The 25,701-nt window shown below is 43.0% G+C and overlaps 1 protein-coding gene across 2 annotated transcripts; it reads left to right on the plus strand.

Moving 5' to 3' along the window:
• Positions 1–1,370: 1,370 nt before the first annotated feature.
• ATP1B4 (ATPase Na+/K+ transporting family member beta 4) lies at positions 1,371–16,587 on the plus strand. 2 transcript variants are annotated; one of them, XM_010594663.3, is made up of 8 exons: positions 1,371–1,433; positions 5,306–5,549; positions 9,536–9,664; positions 9,928–10,032; positions 13,194–13,390; positions 13,952–14,008; positions 15,302–15,397; positions 16,121–16,587. In XM_010594663.3, exons 1-8 carry the CDS (start codon positions 1,371–1,373, stop codon positions 16,280–16,282), a joined length of 1,053 nt encoding a protein of 350 aa, XP_010592965.1. In that variant the 3' UTR covers positions 16,283–16,587. The 2 variants fall into 2 exon arrangements, with proteins under 2 accessions (XP_010592965.1, XP_003414817.1); XM_003414769.3 differs by having other exon boundaries at positions 5,306–5,537.
• Positions 16,588–25,701: the final 9,114 nt, after the last annotated feature.

Here is a 25,701-nt window from a genome sequence, read left to right on the forward strand (position 1 = left end):
ATACCTTATATCAGGAATCGTGTCAAAGCCTGGCTTGGAGAAGGTATATGAAATGGAGCTTGAAATCTGCTGAGACCCTGGAATATATTTTGCTTTCGTTAAAATCCAAAGTGGCCTCTTTCTCTTCAAAGAAGGCTATGGGGAGAGGCTCTGTTGAGGAAGAGTCCTGATTAGTAATGTTCCAGTAAATGGAATCCTTATTTAAAATTAACCACAATTGATGCTGTTTTCATCAGAATAGCCTAGACTTGAAGTTATGAATAAATCTACCTATCTAAGCTACTGTGCTTTGTTGTGAATATGCCCAGAATCTCAACATCTGCAACATAACCAGCCACCTGGATGTAACTGGGCGGGGGGGTTAATTTGTGAAGGAAGGGTCACAAACTCCACCCAGGCCTTCTAGCCACCCAGCCTGCAGTTGGGTGGACCAAAGAGACCAAAAATGCTGTATTATATTTTGGCTGTTTCTACTAACTTTTATCTTATTGTATCCCACATTGGCTTCAGGAGTTATATATGTCTGGGAAACTGACACTGCAAAGTTCTGGCTTATTCCCTGCCCTGGTGCTAAGTGATAAATATAGACCTCAACCACTACAGAAATTTGGCCAGGATTCCAAGGGGTGTGTGTGTGTGTGTGTATGTGTGTGAGGGGCAGTGACTGATGGGCCACTCTGACATGTGGGCTAGAAAAAGGCTTCTTTATGTCTAAGACCCTCTTTGGGGGCTAGGGGGAGTAAAGGGTGGTCCTAGCCTCTAAAATCGGAAAGCATAATCCTCATTTTAAGAGCCTCATAGAGTGACACAAATAGGCAATATTGTAGGTGGCTTGGTGTGTGCGTGCGGGGGGAGAGCAAAGGGAATCTTTCCTGACACCCTGGATCCTTTTGCATGAGATCAGCCTTATGAAAAAAGCAAGTTATTCCTAGCCATCTCTCCTCACCCCAACTCCCACCCACACCCTACCCCCCCACACACACACACTGATATCCAACTCACAATTGAGAAGAACACAACTTAAGATTTCCATTGAGCCCGTTGTATCTCGGGCGCTGGAGAAGGGCACGGGGTGAGAAGAGACATGAAGGTGGAAGGGGTGAGTCGCTCATCCTCGTGACCCAGAATATCACCCCCTCTCTGTAATGATGAGCTTGCTTTTCCATAAGGGCTTTCCCTTGATTCGGGGAAGGGGCCAACCAATGAGAGAGGGGCATGTTAGATTATTTTGGGGAAGGGCTCATGCCAGGAGGGTTCACTTTTACTAGGTGCCAAGTGTCCCCAGCAGCCAGTGTCTCCTGTACCAGCAGAAGTTCCAGAACTCTCACCCACTTGTCTGCTTCTGCTGCATCTTTGCCCACTGAGCAGCCATGAGAAGGCAGCACCGGTCCAGAAGGGCTCCAACCTTTCCCCATGGCTATCGCTACAGACTTGTGAGTCCCAGGGAGCAGAACATTTTGCTGTTCCTTTCTGGTGGGGTAGTTTGGGGGCTGTGTAGGTCTGGGCTTATGGCTGCTTTTCATTGTGCTAAGCAGGAACAGTGAAGTTTATGGAAGCCCAGGCTTCAAGTAGGAGCAATGGCTCCCAACACCCCAGGGCACCCCACATTGCTGGAAGGAAGGAGAAAGCCCCTCTTCCTGAAAAACAAAGATAAGGATTAGAGAAGGGGGAGGTGCCAGAGAATAAGGGGCCTTGTAAATTTTTTTTTTAGAAGTCCAGAATTTGAGCAGACCTTTTGGAGCCTGGAAGCAGGGGTTTCATTCTGATAGCAAGAAATTTAACCAAGAGAGAAGGGGAGGGGAAGAGGAAAGGGAAGACTGCCTACCCAGCTGTTTCAGTCCCTTCGGGTGGTAGGTTCTTAGGAACCCAGCTGCTCTTCTTCTAAAGCAGAAATTCCAAGCTCTAACTATAATCATAGAATCCTCGATATACGAAGCTGGGAGGAGTCCTAGAGATCATTCCCTCCAGGACCCTTCATTATGTAAAGGAGGCTTCGGGGGCTTAGAACCTGGGAGTGACTTGCAAGTTAGTGGAAGAGCCAAAGTGAATGCAAATCCCTTCACTTCTAGTCTTGTGCTCTTTCCATTACACTGTGCAGTATGCAGCCCCTTAGCCCCCAATCCACCCCACCCATTGCCATCCTGCCTGCCACCCTATCCTGCCCAACACACACATGCATGCACACATACACGTACACACCCCTTTGGTGTCACCACTCATCTCCAGAGTGCATTATAAATTTCTTTATCCAAAAGTTTATTTGGATTTCCTCTGCTATAAATCATTAATCTATGGCACACACAGTACTTTCTTTTCAGTGGTGGTGGTGGTTGGGCGGGTAGTCTGAAACCTCTCTCAGAGATTACATATTCCGGGACTTAAGTAAAGACTATCAACCACCAAGAGAGGGAAATGCGAATTCTTCTAGTCTCATAAGCTACAGAGGGCTTCCCTTACCTTTCCAGCTATAATGTGTAGACTTTCTTTTGACACCCCCCAAAGACCCTTCTAGCTCTCAAAGTAGTCATAATCTGTGGGGCATATTCCTCACTTGGCTTCTTTTCTATGGAATGTTTCTGAAGTGTGTATAATTTCAATTGTTGTCAACTGATTTGGTTTTAAATGCATTGGGGGAATTGGCTTCTTAGGGGGAATACGTAAGCAAATTAAAAAGAAATTATTTGATTCAGTGTATAATAATCGTGTGCTAATTTATTTTTTTAACATTCACCAACCGATTAAATGTTTGCAGGGTGTTGCTCAGTGCAGGGCACAAGTTTATCCTTGGGGTCATATTGTTTATATATTTGTTTATATGTTTATATATTTAGATTGCTCAAAATGGAGCCACCCTCTGCCCTTCAGACTCTTCCCTTTTAGGGCAATGGCTCCAGCACCCACCCACTTCCCTACCCCAGCACACTCACATATGCTATCACGTGAGAACAGTGCCGCTTTAGGAAACTGACAAAAACAGAACGTTGGGGGTAAACATTCTCACTACCAAAGGATTCCCTACTGGATTTCATTAGATAGTTGCGTGAAAACTGCAATCTACGCACGATTTAATTAACGAGGAACACCTTAGGAAGGCAGCGCTTGCACAACATGAGGTTCCCCTGTACCTGGAAGCAGGGGAAAGGAAAAAGGATATTTGAGGTTCCTGAAAGAAGGCTCAGGCAATGTGAGAGCCGTGGGGAAAGTAGCTCTGAGAAGATTCACTCCTCCTAGAACGGCAAGGCTTCAATGACAAGCCATCTTTAATGGCGCTATCACGACAGCTCATACATACAAATAAGATCAGGCTGAGGCCAAGGCCAACTGCCTCCTCTATGGGGCAGAGGTGGCAGGCATGCATAGGCAACAAAGAGAAAAATGATGTTGTTCAGGAAATAGAAATTACTCCACCATAAGATGTTATACTGCAGATTCTCTGAGCTTCTTAATTGTAGGAGGTTCTCTGGAGGCCATGATGACTACTCTGTACAGTTCACATGACTGCTGAGGTCAGGGCGACAAGCTACATGACAGCATTCCCCAGAGTCCTGGCTCAGGGCTTTAAATCAGGCAGTCATCCTTGACATTTGGTCAGTACCCGCTCTGTACTCAGCTCTGGGCTTCGCACCATAGAGGTCCATCAGGGAGTTAGAAAATATATACCTTGCTCCCTGGGCACTCAGAACGTAGTTTGGGAGGTCAAATGTGTACTTAGGTTCCTACACAAGTGAAGGAGATTGAAGAACATTTCTTAATGCTTTCAACGGTAAGTGATAGGGTTTATTCTCCTAAGCCTTACACTGTGAGTCCATGTCAAAGTCAGAAATTCTTGATTGTAAGTGCCTCCACTCTCTTAAGAACACGATCTAACATTGTTGTGCTTCATAAGTCTGCTAAACTACCTCTAAGCACTTGCACTCAATGTGATGGGAAATAAAAAATCATTGTCCAGAGTATCAATAGATAATGGTTCTGAGATCGTCAACTGTCATGAATTTACTGTGTAGCATTGACTAGATTATGTCCCCTCTCTGGGCCTCAGTTGGACAAGGAAATCTTAAAGGTCCTTGTCAGTTCTTCTACGCTGTGTGATATAAAGCTGTACATTTGAACAAATTAGAGAACAATTCAAGAGTGCTTATGAGCAAGAGCTAGATAGTGCTGAGAAGCTTAGAACCTTATCATTCTGTATCACTTTTACTGAATCTAAACAACCTAGTTTCCTGAATCTCCCACCAAATGCAACATCTCTAGCTGAGTGCCCTCTACGTGGCCTTTGACGAATCAGGCAGGGAGAGGGCAGCACAGAGCCCCTGGTCCTATCATTTGACACAACCAGGCCCAAACAGGTGCAAGGCCCTGCCGCTCTTCAGATTTGGACAGCAGAGAGAAGGGAGGGTGGCTTCATTTTCTGCTGCTGCAGTGAGCCTTGGCAGACCCCCAAAGAGCAAAGATCCAACTCTCCAGACTGGCTGGGAGGGACTTGAAATACCACTTGGTGAAGTTTGGGTTTTTCTTTTTCTTTCTTTTGTTAAATTTGCATAGAACTCAGTTTCCATTTCAAGTAATGGTGGTGATCAGTCAACAAACAAATATTTGCTGAGCAGGTACTACATGCCCAGTTTTTGCCTAGGGTACAAGGGAGGCTAAGGAAGTATCCCTTGGGGTCCCAGCCCCTGGTGGTCTGTCCAACCAGTTTAAGGTAGGCAGAGTTTCCAGCTAGGCCAACAGTCAGAGGAGGAGCAAATAATTCCCTACGTCTTGTTTCTTTGGGGAAGGCAGTCTAAGTTTTGAGGAAGGATACAGCAGCTTGCCTCTCCTAATGGCTGACCCAGGCTAATTTTAGATACAACTTGGGATGGTGAGGGTGGGCAGCTGAAAGTTTACTGGGTGTTAGGACGAAACTAGCTTAGACTTGTTTCCATCATGGAAACAAGTGTCTAAAACAACTCCATCCTCCAGTGTTGAGCTCAGCTTTGTCCTAACGGGCCAGGCAAAGTCAAGCAGGAGGCCACAGCCCCACGGCAGGGTAGTGACATGAGCAGTCCTGGGGAAAGAGACCAAATGCCTGAAGCTGAACATAAAATCTGCACTTCTATGGAAAGATTTTGGAGTAGAGAGGAGATTTTCCCAAAAAGAACAAAGGGAAGGAAAACCTGCCTCTGTAACAAGGGGTATGTTTATGGGGAAGTGGAAATTTGAAATGTCTCCAAATATTGAGCCCTTTTCCATTTATTTTTGGCTGGTGGGATGCTCCATTGGAAGTATTTCTGCAAAAAAAGGGCGTTATGATTTGTCACTATTCCAGGATGATCAGGATGAAGCGAACCAGAACTACTTGGCAGATGAAGAGGAGGAAGCAGAGGAAGAGGCTCGGGTGATGGGGGTACCCAATTTGGAGGAGAAAGAGAAAGAAGAGGAGCAAAATGAGGAGGAAGAGGGTCAGGGTCAGCCAACAGGCAATACCTGGTGGCAGAAATTGCAACTCATGAACGAATACCTGTGGGATCCGGAGCAAAGGATGTCTCTGGCCCGAACAGGTCAGAGTTGGAGTAAGTCCCAGTCATCCCAATGTCCCAGTCGGGTGTCCTTTGCTTTTGGCTTGGTGTCCAGGGCACCTTTACCATACGCTGGATGGGCTTGTCTGCAAACTTCTCTTAGCATTTCATCTAAAGGAACCAGTGCCTAGGGAAATGCTGGGACTATGAGATCCCATCAGAACAAACTCCAAGTGGGTGAACAGACTTGATTGTGTGGCTGAAATCCGCTAGACCCAATATTGGTTGCAGTGCAGAGAGGCAATGAGAAAGAGTTGTAAAAGCACAGAATTTATTTTAAATTCCAGCCTCATCACTTTCTACTCATGTGACCTTGGGCCCATCATTTACTCTCTCTGAGCCTCAGTTTCTCACCTGCCAAATGAGGGAAATAATCCCTGCCTTGCCTTTCTCACAGGATTAGTGTGAGGCTCCAACAAGATCATAAAAATTGTCAAGTTGAAAGTGCCAAGCAGAAGACTATTTCTAGGATATGAGACTCAAGCCCCTGCTAACCCAGCCAACGGTTTATAAACCTCATCACTTCACCTACTAACATCAGAAAAGGAGACCCAGGAGGCCCACCTCTGGCCCCAGCTTGTGAGTGCTGCACTGTCCCATGGTGGACCCATAGGGATTAGGTTTAAGGGGATCATTGCTAGAGATGAAGACTGAGCCTCATATTGTTTGGTCAATGGCAGAATTGTATTCCTTCCCATTTCCTCTTTGTATCACATGCTGCCACCACTTTTCCATCACAACTTACCCAACACTTCCTTCCCAGGGTCCTGCACTCCTTTTAAACTACTAATGCTGAGGCTTCTCTTCAGGAGATTTAGCCTGTGGTAAAATTCACACTTGTCACACTCTCTGCACAGCCCAGAAAAAGAGCAGCTGCTGGTTAGGAACGCAGTTAATCCGCAGGAAAAGGAAAAAGATAGAGGGTGCCATGGATGAAATAAGAGTCGACCTAGTGCCAAGGGTCTAGAAGTTCATGGTCGAGCCTTCTAAAGGCCCCCTTGGCTGAGAATTCTCTCTCTCATGGTTTATGTTTTAATTCAGCTCAGTCAGGGTGAAACAGCCAGGCCTGCTTCCTGGAATTAGGAATAGCAGGTGTGGGGCTCTGAACAACACCCACCTCCCTTCACTCCTCCTCAGTTCCCAGCCCCACCCCTTCCCATCCCTCTAACTCTCAACTGGAACAAATGTACCATTCAAGGGACATTCCGACATTCTGGAAGCTGCAGACAAATGCTAGACACCCATCAGGGCTCCAGAGGGGACACAGCTGTTTCTCCCTTGCCTAAAGAGGATTAGAAAAACAGGCCCTGTGAAAATGCAAGTGTGATTATGGGAGGGGGAGCCATACATTAACCCCTCAACAGCTAGCACTGGAACTTCACCCAATGAGCTGATCTAAATTACTCCTGCGGAGGACAATACATAGGCCAATAAGTGGGAATGAGGGCGGAAGTTTCAATGTCCAGGAAGAATATGGCATTGGGGACACTGTATGGTAGGCCATGACCAGGCCACTGGGTAGCAGGTATAAGAAGAGTTCACAGATTCAGGCTTTTTCTGTTGGGCTACCTCTAAGCAAAGGACAAATTAGTGATGTCAATGCCTAGATCACCACACATGCATTTCTGCCCCCTTGTCTGAGAGTGAGTTGCCCGTTTGGGCACTTTACTATAACCCTGTCCTAGACTGGACATCAACGTATCCGACACATTCCCCCAGCCAGTTATACTCTGGACTTTCCCTTTGGTACCTGGGCAACCCCTCTTCTTAGGACCTATATGTTATTTTATTGGATACTGACAAGAACTGTATGAGCTAGTAATATTATTATCCCCATTTTACAGATGCAGAAACTGAGGCTTAGAGAGGGTAAGTAACTTGTCTAAAGTCACAGTTAATAAGTGGCAGTGTTGGGATTCAAACCCAGGTTGAACGAACACTAGAGTTCATTCTCTTACCAAGACACCAGGACCTGATGGGGGTGCTTTGGAGGGAGAAGTGAAAAATCGGGAGCACTGGTACCTAGTTGTCTATCCAAGCCGGGTGGGGTATTGCAGGAGGGAACCTTAGATTTCCTCTGAGAGGGACCCAAATAAAACTTGGACATCTGGAGCAGCAAAGGTTGAGGGGAGCAGTGGGTTCAGATGGAGACAGTGCTGGGTTTCACCTGTGGGGTTAGCTGAGTTAGTTAACCCATCACAGACTCCGGGGCACCCCTGTCCTGGGTGAGGCTGAGGGGACTCATTGCTAGTACCATTCGCCCATCTACAGCTTCCTGGCCACACATCCTGGGCAAGAAGGAAACTATCTCTAAGGAAACGTACCCATATTCCATTGTTTTCCCTTCATCTGTGGAAACTGAGCCTTCAAGTCCCCCAAGATGGCTTCAGCTGTTGATTTCATTCCCAGGATGGGGATGGGGGAGGAGGAATGGAGGAGGAGGCACAAAGCACTAGGATAGCCAGTGGGCAGTAGCCAAATATCACATGCACACAGGCATGGCTGTTTCTTCTCTAGGGACTCCAGTTGGACCAAATTTTCATGTTCCAGTTCTGCTTTAGTTCATTTGATAAAACATAAAGGGTCGATTCCATTTCCAGCTGGATTACGAAGGGTTTCTCCCCCTCTCCCCTACTCCCCCTACCCCCAGTCTTTTTTTGGTTAATTTTATTTGGTTCATGGTTCAATTAAAAAATTAATAGTTGGATTCAGTTTTTGGTACAGCAAAGTTACGTGGTTCATTCCAGATTCTAGTTCACAATTCAGTTCAAATCTTCAGTTCGCTGCTGTAAGCCAGAGCCAGGTATTGTTGCCTGATAGGGCCCCAAGGAGAACTTGAAAAGAGCTTCCCAGAAGCCATCTCACACACACTTTCCTCACTCGGGACTGACTAATCCTGGGGCCAACCGAGTCTTACCAAAGCCCACAGAGTGGGAATCCACACAGCCTTGCTTCTGAACCTATAGCAATAACAATACTACTAGTAATAATAACAATGACTGCCCTTAATAGACCACTCACTACCTGCCAGGCTCTATGCAATGCTGCTTCCGTGGATTATTCATCCGTAAGAAATAAGTATTATTATTGTCCTCATTTTACAGATAAGGAAATTGAGGCCCAGAGAGGTGAACAGAATGTCCAAGATTAAACAGTTAGGGAGTGGTATCGTCAGGATAGGATGTGAGGAAAGGCTGAATTTCAGGTATGGTTAGAGAGATAGATAAAGGATATGCGGTAAGTGCTAAACTTACGCCCATTTTATCTGTGAGGAGTCAGAGGTCCAGAGAGGTTCTGGAAGTTGCCCAAGCTCACAGGTAGCAAGCGGCAGTGATGAAATACGGTTTCCTCCTCCTCCCTTCCCTACCCTGTGTTAGCGTTCTTTTGGAAAATCGGAGCCACTTAAACTTTTGCTCAAGATGAATAAGGTTTGAAATAAGTAGGGTCAAACCTCATTCTGCCTTGATTAGAGGCAAGTCCAGTGGAAATTAATCAAAAGGTTGAATTATAGACCATGTGAAAAGAAATGCTGTTTCATTACTTGCAAATACATGTAATCACTGGAGCCAAGCTGCTAGGGCTCTTCAGGGTACCTGCTTTAATGAATAGCGAGGAATGATTTGTACTTAGGATACCAACTGTTGCCCAGAGGGCTCATAAGTAATTTGCCCTTGGCAGCACTTTAAACTCCACTCCCCTGTAATCTTGTTCACGGTTATCATTTGCTCAGCAAGCCCTTCCATCGGAGATGCTGTAAAGGTAAGCTGTAACCAGACTCCTGACACAATTCTCACCAATTGTAAACTGGTGAGATCTGAATGAGCAAGGACATACTGAATCTGGGGAATAAGACTTTTTTTTTTTTTTAAAGCCATCTCACATGTTTGGGTTGGTCCTGGTTCACGAGTTCAAGTGCTGGGGCGGAGGAAGCAGGGCTTGTTGGCAAGCACTGACCACTCTCATCTTTGATTGTCCTGCAGGCCTGATCTTGGTCATTTACTTCTTCTTCTATGCCTCTCTGGCTGCTGTGATAACTGTCTGCATGTACACGCTATTTCTGACCATCAGTACTTACATGCCGACCTTCACTGAGAGGGTGAAGCCTCCTGGTGAGTGCCCAAATGTCCTGCGTTGTCAGAACTCGCTGGACAGATATCTGCTTGCACAGCACGTTCAGCCTCAATTAACTTTGGCTCTTCCCGGTAATGACTTAGGGATTCAATTATTAAGAGTAAATGTAAAATGGTACTTGGCAAATTATGGTCCTTTTCATTTTGATTGCCTGGGGGGAGATGGTTTCATGGGAATCGATACAAAAAAAAAATTATCCCAAGAATGGGTTAATATATCCGAGACCTGTTTTCATTGCCAGGAGTTATGATCAGACCCTTCGCCCATAGCCTTAACTTCAACTTCAACGTCTCTGAACCTGACACTTGGCAGCATTATGTGATTAGCCTAAATGGCTTTCTCCAGGGTAAGTAAGTTCCTCTGAATGGTGGAAAGCTCTTTTGAAAGGTGATGGGAGGGAATTCAAAATTCATCTGGCCCAGAAATCCCACCCTTACTAACCCCAGCCTGTCATGGTCTTTTCTTACTTTGCATCCCCTCAGCACCTGTAGATACAATTGAAATGACTCTAGTTTGTGATTGTATGTTGCCTTGAAAGCATACAAGCCAATTCTCCAGCAAGACTATAAGCTCTTTGGGGCAAAGGACTCGCTTTCTTTTCTTGAACACCCTATAGCACCTAGTTAAGACCTGGGCACATTCAGGTGTCTCAATGAAGTTTTGCTAAATACATGCAGTGATAAATTATGAAAGATAATTCGGGGGGGGTGGTGAGAAACGGAGAATGTTCTCCAGAGCTGGAAGCTTCCTGCCTCCTACACTTTTTCAAGGTAAGAGAATCCATTTCTCGAATATAGGCTATCTTGAAAGGAGAGAGAAACTGTCTTTAACAACATTCCAGAAGGGAGTTAGAGGATGAACCCCTGGATGGTATTCATTCCAACATTTTGATCCCAAGTGTTTTCAAGATGCCTATCTCTATGGGGTCCTCAGGTACCTATTCAGGGACAAATGAATAGCTTTGTGGGAGGCCCTTCTGCATGGTGAAAGCTGAGGTAGAGAAGTAGGTAAGGTAGAACACAAAGCAGGCAGGTTCTGTATTTATCCAGCTATCCAAGAGAAGCCTCGGAAAAAAGCCAGTCAGACTGTTTTGGTTGGCCTAGTCTGGATGAAGGGGGGGCAGGGGAGGGGAAGGGAGGCTAAGCACACTGAATTGGAAGAACAATCTCTTATCCTGTGCCAGGAAGTGTTACTTAAGCGCATACATTTTGTCATTTAACTGTAAGCCTGCAGTGGTAGAGTCTATAGTCCCCTTCTTACAAATGAAGGAGCTGAGGCTCAGAAAGGGGAAGTAACCTGACCAACAGCAGAAGCAGCATGTGAACCCAAGCCCATATTCTTGATACCTTTGCTACTCAAAGTGGGAACAGCGTGAGCATTGTCTGGAAGCTTATTAGAAGCGCAGAGTCTCGGCCCCACTCCAGAACTACTGAACAGGGCTCTGCGGTTTAACAAGATCCACAGGTTTTTTGTATGAACTCTGAAGCTTGAGAAGCACTGCTTTACGTAACTCTGTGCTGCTGCCCTAGGACCAGACCAAAAACCAAACCAAACCAGTTGCTGTTGAGTCAATTCTGACTCATGGTGACACCCTGTGTGCTGGGTAGAACTGCTCCATAGGGTTTCCAAGGCTGTGACCTTTCAGAAGCAGATCGCCAGGCCTTTCTTCCAAGGCACCTTTCAGTTAGTAGTCAAGCACTTAACTATTTGCCATATGACCAGGAGCTATAAATTCAACTTTTATCAGTAGTGCTAATGTTATTTTGGGTAAGTCTGAGCTCCAGATTCCTCACCTGTAAAACAAGGGGACTAGATTCTTTCTGAGTCCATCCAGTCCCACGTGTGGCAAAAAAAGAAAATATATATATATAGTGCGTCATAGTCGGCACAGCATTTGCTTTCAAAATGCTTGTGAGCTATTACAAATATATTGCCAGAATCTCTGCCTAGGAAAGCCCACTGAGAAGCTAGTAGATGGACAAATACTAATAATGTATTTGGGGGGAGGAGCATTTAGGAAAAGCATTGGATTCTTAGCTCCCAGATATAGATAATATGTCCTGCTAAAAAGGAACACATCTCCAAAATAGACATCCCAGAGTATCAGTTTCATTCCCATGAGGACTGGGATTTTGCAATAAGGGTCATGCCCATGTCACATTATTTTTAATGGGACTGCCTCAAGAGAAACAATGAGTACGTGATTGTGGCTTCTATTTAGAAAGTTATTATATGAGCAGAGTTCTTGTTCTAAAAAGAAAGATTAAAACAAAACCTTGAACTGAATGTAGCTTTGTCAAAGGAAAAACAACAGCATAGCTGACCCTATAGGACAGAGTAGAACTGCCCCCTTGGGTTTCCAAGGCTGTAATCTTTATAGAAGCAGACTGCCACATCTTTTTCCCACCCAGTGGCTGGTGGGCTCGAACTGCTGACATTTGGCTAGCAGCTGAACACTTCACTGCGCCGCCAGGGCTCTTAATAATATCAAACCCGAGCTTCAACCTGTCTAGATGAGGATCCAGGAGCACATTTGGAGTCTTGCCTCTGGTTGATTATAGGTGTACAATCTCCTCTGAAAGACCGAACTACTAGAAACATGAACCCACTTAGAACCAAATTGGGACTAATGAAGTAGTTTCCAAAGGCCAGTTCTATGGCATCTGGCAGCCCAAAGCCTCAGCTCACAGACAGCCACTTTCAGCTCCCTCCCTGATGTAGGTATGTACCTTGGACAAATGTTACATTCCATGAAATGTAAATAGACACTAGCCCCGGGTGCTTCATGCCTCAGTGTGCAAAATTTCACTCCCTAACTCTCTCAAAGACCCTGGAGTTGTCAGTAGTTTCTACCTTTCAGCCTAAGCTTCTGTTTTGCAGTGCTCCTGTCTAAAGAATGAGGAACTGGCTTCTTCCCTCCTCCTCCTCAGCCCTCTTCCTCCCATTCCACAACATACATTTCCCCCACTTTCTTGTATCACGTGCCTTTCATTGACCTCAAAGGGAGCTGTTTCTTAGGTTGAGCTTCAAGGAGATTTAACCCAGAAGTTTAGCCTCCTTATATACACCATGCCTTGACATGATTCAGTCCCTCTTCCAAAATCTATCTCCTATGTGCCTATTTCTCTCCGAGAAGTAGAAGAGGCAGCCTTTCATGTGAACAGTTTACTATGTCTGAAAAGAAATCATGGAAAATAGAGAAAAGTTATCAAGTAATCAACAAATGACCCAGAGACGGATATCCAGAAGTTCTGAGGGAATGAGAAGAAAGGGGGCAGCAATCCAAGTGGGCTGAGGTGACTAGCCAGGCTTCCTGGAAGGATGTTGGAGGCGAAGGGCCTTGGGCACCTGATCTCAGGTCCCAGAGGCCAGGATGGACTGAGTGGGCTTTCAGAGGAGTGCAAGCAAGCTGGAGAAAGAAAGCCAGGGAGGGAAGACTACTGGAAACATGCCCATCCCCTATAGCACATATCTAACGTGACCTTTTGCCACTCACACACACTTTAGGCTATAATGACAGTCTTCAAGAGGAAATGAACGTAGATTGTCCACCAGGGCAGTACTTCATCCAAGATGGCAATGAGGATGAGGACAAGAAAGCCTGCCAATTTAAGCGTTCCTTTCTGAAGAACTGCTCTGGTCTGGAGGACCCTACTTTTGGCTACTCTACTGGACAGCCCTGCATCCTTCTAAAGATGAACCGGGTACATTGGGCCTTGATACTCTGCTGGGGATAAGTGGGTGAGCTGAGTAGGAGGGTTCTGGCCACTCCATTTCTATGAGCTCTGTCTTCACACATCACAGGTTTGACCATTTTTACCAACAGCATCAGTAATATAAACAACCAGACAAACCTACCAAGCAGTAATTTCTTCTTCTCCCTAAACACAACTTTAGGTGGGGTCAAGGGCAGTTTTTATATTATAAAATACGTATTTTCCTTCTCTCCTGCCATGACTTAGGGGTCTGACAGAGCCTTACCAAGCACACCCCTCTTGAAACTAGAATGTTCTTTACATTTTTAGGATTATCTTGCTGCAATTTCCACTGAATATCAGACACAAACACAAAGAATAAGCTGGGCTACACAGCTCTGAGGATATTTTGTGGTTTCTGCTTTCTGTGACACTTCTGAGGGGGCAAAATAGACAAAGCTTACGCCTGAGGAAGGATGATTCAAGGGGAATTTAGGAAAAGCCCATTTTTACTGTCAAATCTTTTTTTAATTTTTATTATTTTTTTAAACACTGGTTTTCTTTTGACAGATTGTAGGCTTTCGTCCTGAGCTTGGAGATCCTGTGAAGGTTTCCTGCAAAGTTCAGGTAAAGTGCCTTTTTGAGTAAGTACTGTTAGCGCTTCGGTTTCATGTAAAAAGGTGGTTCATCCCTTTCAAACTCTCCACACGTGGATGGTTGGCTGTGGGTTAGGGAAAGGGTTAATCTTCTTATAAACAGACCTCCCTCTGGGGCCTTCAGGCCTCCCTATTTCCATAAAGCATTTAATTTGTGTGTGTGTGTGTGTGTGTGTGTGTGTGTGTGTGTGTGTGTGTTATGATTTATACCTGTGAAGGCCAAAGATTGAACCTCAGCCACAGCAAGGAACAACCGTTAATTGGGATTCTGTTTACACTTTTGCTTTTGGCTCTAATTGTTTCTTTGAACTAAACCAAGGGCTTTCATCAGAGTCATTAGCTCCTGCTTTTGAAACTGAATTCACATTTTGCAGCAATGACCAGTGGCATTGGGTGTTGCAATAAAAAAAGGCTACAACAGAAGTATAAATGGAACTCTATTAATATGCTAATTAACTGTCCTTGGAGGGACCATTAACTCCTATCTCATCTGCACCAATTAGCTCCTTTGTAGGAAAAAGCCCTAAATCTTGGGCTTGCTTCTTAAATGTGCAGTAGCCTCCTGCTGTTTGGTGGCATTAACTGCACCGCCAGCTCTGGACAGTTGTCTTGCAAATGTGCAAGGCCAGGTAAACCCATTCCCAGTACTAGAAATACAAGTGAAAACTCCAGTCCAAGTGGCAGCAGGTTGGAAAATAGCAGAAGGCAGCATTTATCCAGCCAGCATTCCACATACTGCAAGCATTTATTGATCACTTATTATATGCCTCAACGGCACTAGGTTCTGGGTTTATTATATGCCAGTCACTCTGCTAGGTGAGGGGCCCCAGTGGTGCAGCGGTTAAGAGCTCAGCTGCTAACCAAAAGGGCAGCAGTTGGAATCCACCAGGTGCTCCTTGGAAACTCTATGGGGCAGTTTTACTCTGTCCTAAGCCCAAGACTGAGTGCTAGGCCCAGCCTGATTCCTTGCAGAGGTGCTGGAGGGGTGGCCCCTCTTTCTAGAGCAGCACCAGGTAGTACAAGCCCTTTGGAACCCTTCTGTCTGGGTCCCCGAGGAGACAGCACAAAGCCATCCTGAGCACCTTTGGCCTCCTGGAACGCTCTTCTGGGGACAGGTCTGGGCTGAGCTATGCTTCATCCTGCTTTCAGGATTGTTCTGGGCTGTGGGTAACACAGTGATTTTACCTGGGGTACGGGCCCTTTAGTTCACACTTCAACCCACTGAGTGACCCTGCACTCCACATTTCCCTGCTTTTACTTACAGAGAGGTGATGAAAATGACATCCGATCCATCAATTACTACCCAGAGTCGGCTTCTTTTGACCTCCGCTACTACCCTTACTACGGCAAACTCACTCACGTAAGCCTATATCCCCCTCAGCCATCATGTAAGCATGTATCCTTTCAGTCCTTGCAGTCAGAAAGGGCTTGGAGACAGAGGAAAGGCTCTGGAATCTATGGCAATCAGGATGCAGCAAGGAGTAACAGAGGAGTGAATGGCCTCTGGTCATGACCAGGGGCTTCCTCTACCACTTCCTACTGCAACCACTTCTTCCCAGATCTGGAAGGGTCCTCAGATATGGTTGGGTCTTCAGTTTACAGATAGGGAAATTGAAGATCAAAGAGAGGAAGTGACTTGCCCAAGGTCACACAGCTAAGTAGTGGCTGGACCAGTAGCAGACAAATTACTGCCTTTGTACTCAATTATGCCCAAATAATCATACTTCTGTGTTTCTCCTATTTGAAGCCTTGGGGCAGTAGAGGACTCATCTCCAGCATAGGGAGTCAATCAGTGCTACTTCTGGTTTGATTCATGGTCTGATAGCCAGAAAAATCACAGCACGCTGAGTCAAAATTAGTTTCTCTACAGTGACTTATGGGAGAAGTATGTACTTCCTTTGCTTTCACAGGGCAGGGAGAGTATGTCAGTTGCCTAGCCATTTGGGACTTGGCATCATATTTATTCAGTTCCCTTTGTGGAGGTCATCCTATCCTGCACTGAATATCCGGTTACATCCATCTTACCCCCTCCTGCCTTCCCTGCCCTCCCAACACTTAGAATCCATTGCTCTTTCACCTACAGGTTAACTACACCTCCCCGCTGGTGGCAATGCACTTTACAGATGTGGTGAAGAACCAAGTGGTGCCTGTGCAGTGCCAGCTGAAGGGCAAAGGCATTATAAACGATGTCATCAACGATCATTTTGTGGGCAGGGTAATCTTTACCCTGAACATAGAAACCTAAGGACTTCAGGGGGCCAGTTCTACCAGTTCTGTTTCTGCTTTATTTCAGGTTACCACTGGTAACCCCCAAATTCTTTTTCTCCAATCAGGACACAGCCAGATCATCTTTCCTTGCCTCTTGACATGTGTGTAAAATGACATTGCGGGAACGGTTTGATTTTTTTCAAGGTAGTCTCTCCTGATGACAAATAGATGATATTCATTTCCTTTCCCTCCACGTAAAACTAAAACCCGTTTTTGCTGCTAAACTTCGCACTGTAGTGTAAACATAAGCACTGATAAAATTCACAATCGTCTTGAAGGAGAACTTCTATGGTGATTACAAATTCATCGCATTTCCTAAAAGTTTGTTGTTTTTAGAGGTGAGATTCCTCCCAAACAAGCTGATATTCTAACTTTTTTTTTTAACTGCCTGGCAAGGTCCTATCAGACCAACCCAGAATACACCTAGAGCCTCCATACCTAGGGAACTCTGTACACAAGGGTGCTGAGAAACTGCCTGACTCCAAAGACCCAAGCCTTGCCATAGGCAACTACACACTGATTCAAAGACTGGGTTATCTTCAACTGGGACAGAAAGCAGTTCTAACTGGATGCTGTTCTAGGATAGAAATGAAGACATTCCCTGTGACTTTCTTGGGCGGTGGATCTCGTTGCTATTGGGGAGAACACCTATCACATTGATGTGATTGACACTTGATTCTTTGCTCTAGGATGCAACTATCCAAAGGCAAACATTCCTGTAAACAGATTTGTCTCAGCTTCAGACACAGGAGAAAACAAGGATGAAGATCCCTACCAGCTAATTCTTCTTGGACTATTTGTTTGACGGTAGTGTGAGGCCCTTTCGGACCATCAGGAATGGGTGTGTTGACTCCCAGCTACAGCTTTGGGGGTTAGAATCAGGGTCTGCCAACTAATACATGGCAAGACAGAAAGCTCCTGCCAGGCCACCTACACCCAACGCTGATTTGCCAGTTTTGCATTTTCTTTAAAAATGATTTGAGACAGATGTTTATCCAGGTTGTGGATCAGCCAGGCTGTTTTATCTTTGGCCATGTGACCATGTCACTGCTTCTTATCACTTCCACCAGGGGGAGGGCTGGGACAAAGAGAGAAGGCAGGTATCACGGAATAGCTTAAATGCCACCTACAAGCAACCAGAGCCTGAATCCCCTTCTAAATGTTTACCTTCTCTCAAAACAAGGAGTCGGTAGTCTAGTGGTGGAGGCAAACAAAGAAGTAACTACAATATAGTGTGACAAGAGTTATAAAACTAGTACAGTGAAACCTGTGATAGCCGGAACTCGATGGGGCTGCCTGGTTTTTCCAGGTCTTACAAGTTTTCTGCCTCTGACAGGGTGCAGTCTTACCACTTTTCTATCCTCTCAATTAGTGAAAAATACTTGAGTTCTCCTTCTCTGCAGGTTCTGGCTTTCCCAGGTTTTACTGTGCATGGAAATGCTATGAGACCATGAGGAAAAGTAACTAACACAAGCTGAGAAAGTAACAGAGGTAATTTCACATGCAAAGTCACAATCATAAAAGACCATGTTGTAACTGTGAGCAGTTCTCATAGCTGGAGTGTAAATGGTTCAAAAGAACGGCAGGGAGTGGCAGGAGTTGGAGCTAGAGAGGGAGGCAGGGATGCAAGAAGAGTTTGAATTTTATCCAGTAGGTAAAAAGGAATCATTAAAGTGTCTTAAACAGGGAAGCACTGTGATCATATTTGCATTTTAGAAAGAGCACTTCGGCAGCCACAGCGTGAAGGGTGGATTGGAGAGGGGTGAGACTGAGGAACGGGGAATCAAGGAGGAGGAGGCCAGAATGACTCTAAGGTTTTAAGCTTGGCTAGAATGAGTTGGATGGTGACACTGTTGATCAAGTCTGGGAATACAAGAGAGAAGCACGTTTGCTTGGGGAAGAAGATGTTGAGATCAATTTTAGACATTTTAGCCTTGTGGTTCCTACTGGACAGACACTGATGTGAAGACGTAAACATATGTGGGGTTAGGGAGAAGGAAAGCTGAGAACAAAAGCAACATTTGATTAAGTGAACTCTCTTAAGAAATTCTAAGCTATTTAATCTTGGGAATTTAAGCCAGGTATAGATCTGATTTTTTTTTCTTTATAGATCTGAGGGACACCAATCTTGTCCCTCAGATCGCATTTTTCCCTGGGCTTTGTAGCAGAAGGGATTGCTGTCGCTCTGTGGAATCTCCTCCCCAGACACCATCCAACTCTTATTGAGAGTGTGGGGGGGCGGGGTGCTAACCATTAGTAACAAGTGATAGAAGATACACTACAGCAGGTCTGTGGAAAACACACACACAAAAAAACAAGAAACTGTCTCCTCCCAACCCCTTTCCTCATCAAATTTGATGTTCAAAATTAACTTAAAAATAAAAAGAACAAAATGCTTAAAGACAACAACTTTAAAAGCATTGAAAAAATTACCTCAAATAATCAAAGCCTGAAGATTCCGTAGGAAAAGATAATAGAACGTCAGATCTGGAAAGGATTGTAGAAAGCGCTTAGTGAAAACAACCTGCATTGCATCTGACTCCAGGTCCATGGCTCTTTCTGCTCTACCAGGAAGTACTATCTTTAAAAAAAAAAATCAATGAATAATATCCCCAAGCATTTTTAAACATGTCAAATTTGAATTGGAATAGTTAACATTTCACAGGACTTCAACTACTGGTGCTATATTTTATACTAATATATTATCCTCTTAAACGCATTGACTATTAATCAGACAAGGTATTATGAATCTTTTGTCATGCAGCATTTCTCATTCAATGGAATCCATCATGTCCACAGTTCCAAAGCAGCATTGAATGTTGGATAAGATAGTTTCATTTGTCAGCTGGGACATGAAAAAAAAATTAGGTTTATTACACAGAACTGGATATTATAATATATTCATTAAAATTGAATACTAACTGTTTAATAAACTTCCAGTAGATTAATTTAACTAGTCCCCCATACTGGTGGTGTACCAGGATTTGATGCACATACCACCTGTTGCAATGCACTTGGTTTTACTTGATTGTCGATGAGAAAGAATACTTTCAAATACCTCCATGGTTTTGTCCATTCTAGATTTTGATTTTGGTTTTTCATCCCCACACCTTTGGAATTATCATTATTCAAAAGTAACCTTTCTTAGGCATCTATTTTCTGGGGATCTTTTGAAGAAAACATTATCTTGGGGAGTTGTTGACAACAATAAACTGAAATAAAAAAGAAATGTATGATTTCCTCTTTCTAGCCTGCACCACTGATTTGCCCATAGAAATATCAGACAAGGATATGGGTAGAAAATATGACAATTGACAACCTATTAGTTGAAGACTTTTTTTCTTCTTCTTCTCCTTTTCCCCTTCCCTTTTTTTGGCTCATGGGATTTAGCCACGCAGAGTGAAACTAAAAATCGTTTCATTTCTGAACGTTTTTCCTTTTGCAGCCTCCATGCTCCAGTTTCTCAGAAGGCTGCTTTGTCATCAAGGTTGAGTCCTGGTATAAATAGCTCTGTTTGGGTAGGAGAGGAACACTAAGACAAAATCTGAGGTAGGGGGAAGGAACCAAAATCCAAAGAGGGCTTGATGAAAGCCTGGCTGGTGGCTACAGGGCATATCTGACCACAAACTGTCTCTCAGATCAAATCTCTAGTGGCAATTGCTATTAACAACAGAAATATTTCAAGTCCCTTGCTCAACTCAGAGGCTAGGCTGAAGCGTGTTGCTATGATGGCTGGACAGGTTTCAGTGGCACTTCCAGACTAAGACTAGGCAGAAAGGCCTGGTGATCGTCTTCCAAAAAATCAGCCATTGAAAATCTTATGGAGCATACTTCAACTCTGACACACATGGAGTCACCACAAGTGGGAATCAACTCAACAGAAACTGTTTACACCTTATTTAATCTATTTTTTTAAGAGGCACTCTCCCCCACATTTTAACATTTCTGAAATTGAAGTGAATTTTACAATTGATAGCATCTTATAATTTCCATTGACCAGGTAGCACATATAACATAGATATCACTGCATATTTGCAAACTAGGCCTTAGCTGTTCATATTGTTATCACTTCAGGTGAGACAGGTTCATTGTTGGTACTCTATGTTGCGTTTAGAATGTTGTCAAAGTTATTTCACCATGATTATGCATTGAAATGAAAAGTTGATGTTTACAGAGAAAGTTCTAGGAACAGCACAGCAGGGCATAGAACGAGCAAACATCCATCATTCAAGGAACGACCTCAGTTTTCCATTTTTCCCTATATAACAATAATAAGTGCTGTACACTACCTAAAATAGAAAGATATCCACAAGTTTATGAAGATGTGTTATATTTTCCTACTGAGATATGTACAAGAGCATTGGTTACCATATGGTCTATCAAACATTTCTTGTGTTCCATCTCAGATATTCTTGGCCCACCATTCTGTTCCAACTATTACTGGTCCAATCAGCTGTGCACTGGTATGTTAGAGAGCACCTCACCTCATCATGTATTTCTCACCTTATGTCCTTATGTTCAAGAGCTTCTCTGGTTCTGCTTCACAGGATGCCTGCAGAAGCTAGTTCAGTCATTCTGATGCATGCCAAACCTGGAAGTGTGAGGAAATTAACAAGCCATGGGGGCGTTCCTTGACCACTGGGGGATGAGAGAGAGATGATAAATACTCCCTTCTTCTTCAGTGAGACAAAAGCCAGTCCTAAAAATTTCAGTATGGAAATGAAAATTATAAAAAATGATTCACCCAACTAAAAATATTAAGATGAATTCTCAAAGTAAAAAATTGCGATAATGAAATCAATCGCTTAATAGATACATTAGAAGCAGAGTAAACACAACTAAAGAGATAATTATTGAGCTGGAAGATAGGTTAGAAGAAACTCTACAGAATGAGATGAAGAGAGAAAACATTGAAAAAAATAAGAGTGATTAGGAAATATAACCCATATAGTCATAAAGTCCAACATACCTTTAACTAGAGTTCTAGAAAGAAAGGAATGAGACAATGGGGCTTAAACAATATTTGAAGATATAAAAGCTGAGAATTTTCCAGATATGACAAAATACCTCAACACACAGACTGAATACACAGATTCAAGAAACGAGAAAATTTTAAACATGACAAATAAAATTAAAGCCACATATCATAGTGTACAATCTCATAGTCAAATGGCAAGAAACCAAAACTAAACAGAAAATGATAAAAGCAAGCAGAAGAAACAAAGAGATTACCTTCAAAGGAGGAAAAGTTCAACTGATAGCCAATGTCTCAATAGTAACAATAGAAGCCAGAAGACAGTGTCTTCAAAATCCTGAAAGATAAAGCTGCTAACATGGAGTTCTATTCCAGTGAAAATATCCTTCAAAGATGTAAGAAAAATAAACATTTCCAGGCAAGCAAAAACAAGTAGTTCACTACCAGCAGACCTGTGCTAAATACAGTTCTAAACAATGTCAATCAGGGAGTAAGTAAATGATCCCAGACGGAGTGTTAGGGATGCAGGAAAGAATGAAGAGCAAAGAAAGTGGTAAGTAAATAAATCTAAATGAGCATTTACTTTATAAAACAATATTAGTAACATCAACATATTGAAACACACACATACACATTCTCTTTGCCTGGATTATTTATTTTGTACCAGCGATTTATTGGTCTAGTCCTGTAATAGTACTACATGGATTTCATTACAGTGGCTTTATACTGTGTTTTTATATCTGGCAATGTTAGTCTTCCCTCACCATTCTTCATTTTCATTCTTTCTTGGATATTTTCAGGCATTAATTCTTTATACAATCTTAAAGGTCTATTTATGCCCAAAGAATAGACTTTTGGGATTCTATTAGGCATTGAATTAAATATGTATATTAATATTTAGATAATCATTGCTATGGTATTAAATTCTTCCCATCTACAAACCTGACATCTCTCCCCATATGTTTAAATTTTATTTTAATTATAAGATTTTGATTTAATTATAAGATTCTTTATCTAGGTTGTATATTGTCATGAGCTGAATTGTGTTCCCCAAAAATGTCTGTCAACTTGCTAGGTCATGATTTCCAGTCTTGTATGACTGCCATTTTGTCATCTGATATGATTTCCCTGTGTGTTGTAAATCCTATCTCTATTATGTAATGAGATAGATTTGTGGCAGTTATATTGATGAGATCCACAAGATTAGATAGTGTCTTAAGCCAATCTCTTTTAAGATATAAAAGAGAGAAGCAAGCAGAGAGACTTGGGGACCTCATACCACCAAGAAAGCAGTGCCAGGAGCAGAGTGTGGCCTCTGGACCTGAGCTTCCTCCACTGAGATGCTCCCAGACCAAGGGAAGACTGATGACAAGGACCTTTCTCCAGAGCCAACAGAGAAAGAAAGGCTTCCCCTGGAGCTGGCACACTGAATTCTGACTTCTAGCCTCCTAGACTGTGAGAGAATAAATTTCTCTTTGTTAAAGCCATCCACTTGTGGCAGCACTAGATGACTAGGACAGAAATCTTTCTTCTTAAGTTTATTTCTATTTTATACTATTTTTCTGAATAGAATATTTCCCCCATTTCCATTTGTTGGTGCTTTTTGCTAGTACAGAGAAAAATCTATTTTTGTGTATTATATCCAGTGGTCTTGAAATATTTTTCTCTTAATTCTTCTATTTTTTAGAGTTTCTTGAATTTGGGGATATACATTCATACCAAAAAAAAAAGTTTTGACTTTTTGTTTTTGACGTTCTTACTGGTTATTTCATTTCTTTGTTTTAATATATTTATCAGAACCTCTGGGCTCCCTAGGTGGTGCAAATTGTTGAGTGTTCAACTACTAGCCAAAAGGTTAGCAGTTCGAACCCACCCAGAAGTGCCTCAGAAGACAGGCCTGGCGATCTTCTTTCAAAAGTTTACAGCCTTGAAAACCCTATAGAGCACAGTTCTACTCTGATACACACACAGTTCTACTCTACTTGAAACTGACTCAACACCAACTAACAAAAAACATTAGAATTTCTAAGACAATGTGCAACAATAATGATGACAACATCCCTGAGCAATTCCTGACTTTCACAGATATATTTTTATAGTGTTTTACTTTTTACAATATTTGTTGATAAATCTTGTTAAGTAGTCTTTAAGTAGATATTTTCTGTTACTCTTTAACCTGTTGTTCTTATTAGGAGGAATAGCTGCTGAATTTTATCAAATATCTTTAAAGTTATGTTACTGATACGATCTTATGACAGTTTCATTTAATCTGTTGATGTTAAAACTATGTTGATAGATTTCTTTGTATTGAACAATCTTCACGTTCCTAGAATAAATTATGCATGGTCATAGTTGATTATACGTTTGACATTGTATCAGTTAGGCACACATTTCATTGCAAGTCAGCTCAACTAAAACTGTCCTCAATCATAACCTAAAACCAAACCTATTGCTGTTGAGTCCATTCCGATTTATGGCAGCCCCATGTGTTGCAGAGTAGAACTGCTCCATAGAGTTTTCTTGGCTATATTCTTAATGGAAGCAGATCGCCAGGCCTTTCTTCCACAGTACCTTGGTGAGTTTGAATCGCCAACCTCTAGGTTAGTGGTCAAGTGCAGACTGTTTGCACTACCTAGGCATCTATTCACCATGAAGACATTATTCAGCACAACCGGAAGTCTGGAGCAGAGGGTGTCAAGGTCATTTTAGAGGTTAAATTATATAATCTAGAGCCCAAGTTCTATTAATATTTCCCACACTACCATCAGCAGTGTGTCCGCCTTGTCTCTTCTTATGGTCTCAAGACAACTACCATAACTCCAAACAACACACTCTCAAACGGGCATTCCAAACAGAAAGGGGAGAGCTGGATGTCAAAGAACTTCTCTTCATTGGCCTCCTTCTGATCACATAGGAAAATCTTTCCCAGAAACCTCCAACACATTTCCTATTATGTCTCATTGGCCAGCACAGAGTTACATGCTGTATTAGTTATCTTTTACTAAGTGACAAATTACTCCAAAATTTAGCAGCTTTAAAAAAAAACACACACACTTCAACTCCTATCTGAAGGTGAGATGAGAAGGCAGAGGGGGACAGAAGGTGGTTGAATAGACACGGGGAATACAGGGTGGAGAGGAGAAGTGTACTGTCTCCTTAGGGGGAGAGCAGCTAGGTGTACATAACAATGTGTGTATAAGTTTTTGTATGAGAGACTGACTTGATTTGTAAACTTTCACTTAAAGCACAATAAATTAAAAAAAACATTTATTATCTCACAGTTTCTGTTTGTAAGGAATCTGGATGTGGTTTACCTAGGTGCCTCTGGCTCAAAGTCTTTCATAAGGTTACAGTCAAGCTGTGGCTGGGACTACTGTCTCATCTGAAGGCTTGACCAGGGAAGAATCCACTTCCAAGCTCACTCATGTTGCTGTCGGCAAACCTCAGATCTACTTCCAAGATCTCTCACGTGGCCCACTCCACAGAGCTGCCTCATGACAAGGCAACTGGCTACAACCCGTGAAACTGATCCTAGAGAAAGAGTGAGAGAGAACTCCCAAAATGGAAACCACAATCTTTTTATAACCTAATTTCAGAAGTGACATCCCATCCTATTTGTTAGGAGCGAGTCAATAAGTCCAGCCCGTATTCAAAGCAAGGAGATGACACAAGAGAGGGAATACCAGGAGCAGGGATCACTGAGAGCCATCTTAGAGGCTGCCTACCCACACACAAAGCACAAAACCAAACACTGACAAGGGTGAATCGCATTGGCTGATACCATCATAAGATTTCCTCTAGGGCTGGCCTCATTGCTTTTTGAGCAACACTGGAGTTCTGTTAGCAAGAAAGAGAGAGGGCTTAGCTTTAGGGTATTAACCAACAATATCCGCCAGAGAAATGTCTGTACAATCTCTTTTCAGGTATTTTATGTAGAATTTTTGCAGCTATATTTGTGAGGTGGGTCAATAGTTTTATGGCTTTCTTTGCCATCTTTTTCTTACCAGGGTTTTAAAAAACATACTGGCTAGTTTGGGGTAGCTCCCACTGGCTAAATATGAAAAAAATTGAACATCAAAAATAAATAATGAAACAATTGTATTATAACCCATTGATCATAATGAGAACATACGTGTCCATGCTTATACAAATAAATGAAAGGGTAAATAAATAAATGGGGGGAGAAAGGAAAGCTTTTTCTTACAATAAAATGCCAAGTAATAAATGTAAAAGGCCCAATGGAGTTAGAAAATCATCAATGAATGTTGAAGATAAGGGATAAAAGTTTGATGATGAGTGGGATATTCATATAGTGTCAACGTATTGTATTTTTATGCAAATAACATGTGTGTTATACTTTTTTGCCAACTGTGCCATCCCTCCTGAGGTATTTTTGTAAGTGCATTATGCTAATTTTTTAC

Source organism: Loxodonta africana, chromosome X (genome assembly GCF_030014295.1).
Source record: "Loxodonta africana isolate mLoxAfr1 chromosome X, mLoxAfr1.hap2, whole genome shotgun sequence".
Lineage (NCBI taxonomy): Eukaryota > Metazoa > Chordata > Mammalia > Proboscidea > Elephantidae > Loxodonta > Loxodonta africana.

Bases quoted from the DNA above. Each gene is read 5' to 3' on its own strand.
- ATP1B4 (XM_010594663.3), top strand. From the start codon at position 1,371: ATGAGAAGGCAGCACCGGTCCAGAAGGGCTCCAACCTTTCCCCATGGC. The intron at 1,434-5,305 runs GTGAGTCCCAGG...TCACTATTCCAG, and splicing joins ATGGCTATCGCTACAGACTT to GATGATCAGGATGAAGCGAA. The intron at 10,033-13,193 runs GTAAGTAAGTTC...CACACACTTTAG, and splicing joins CCTAAATGGCTTTCTCCAGG to GCTATAATGACAGTCTTCAA.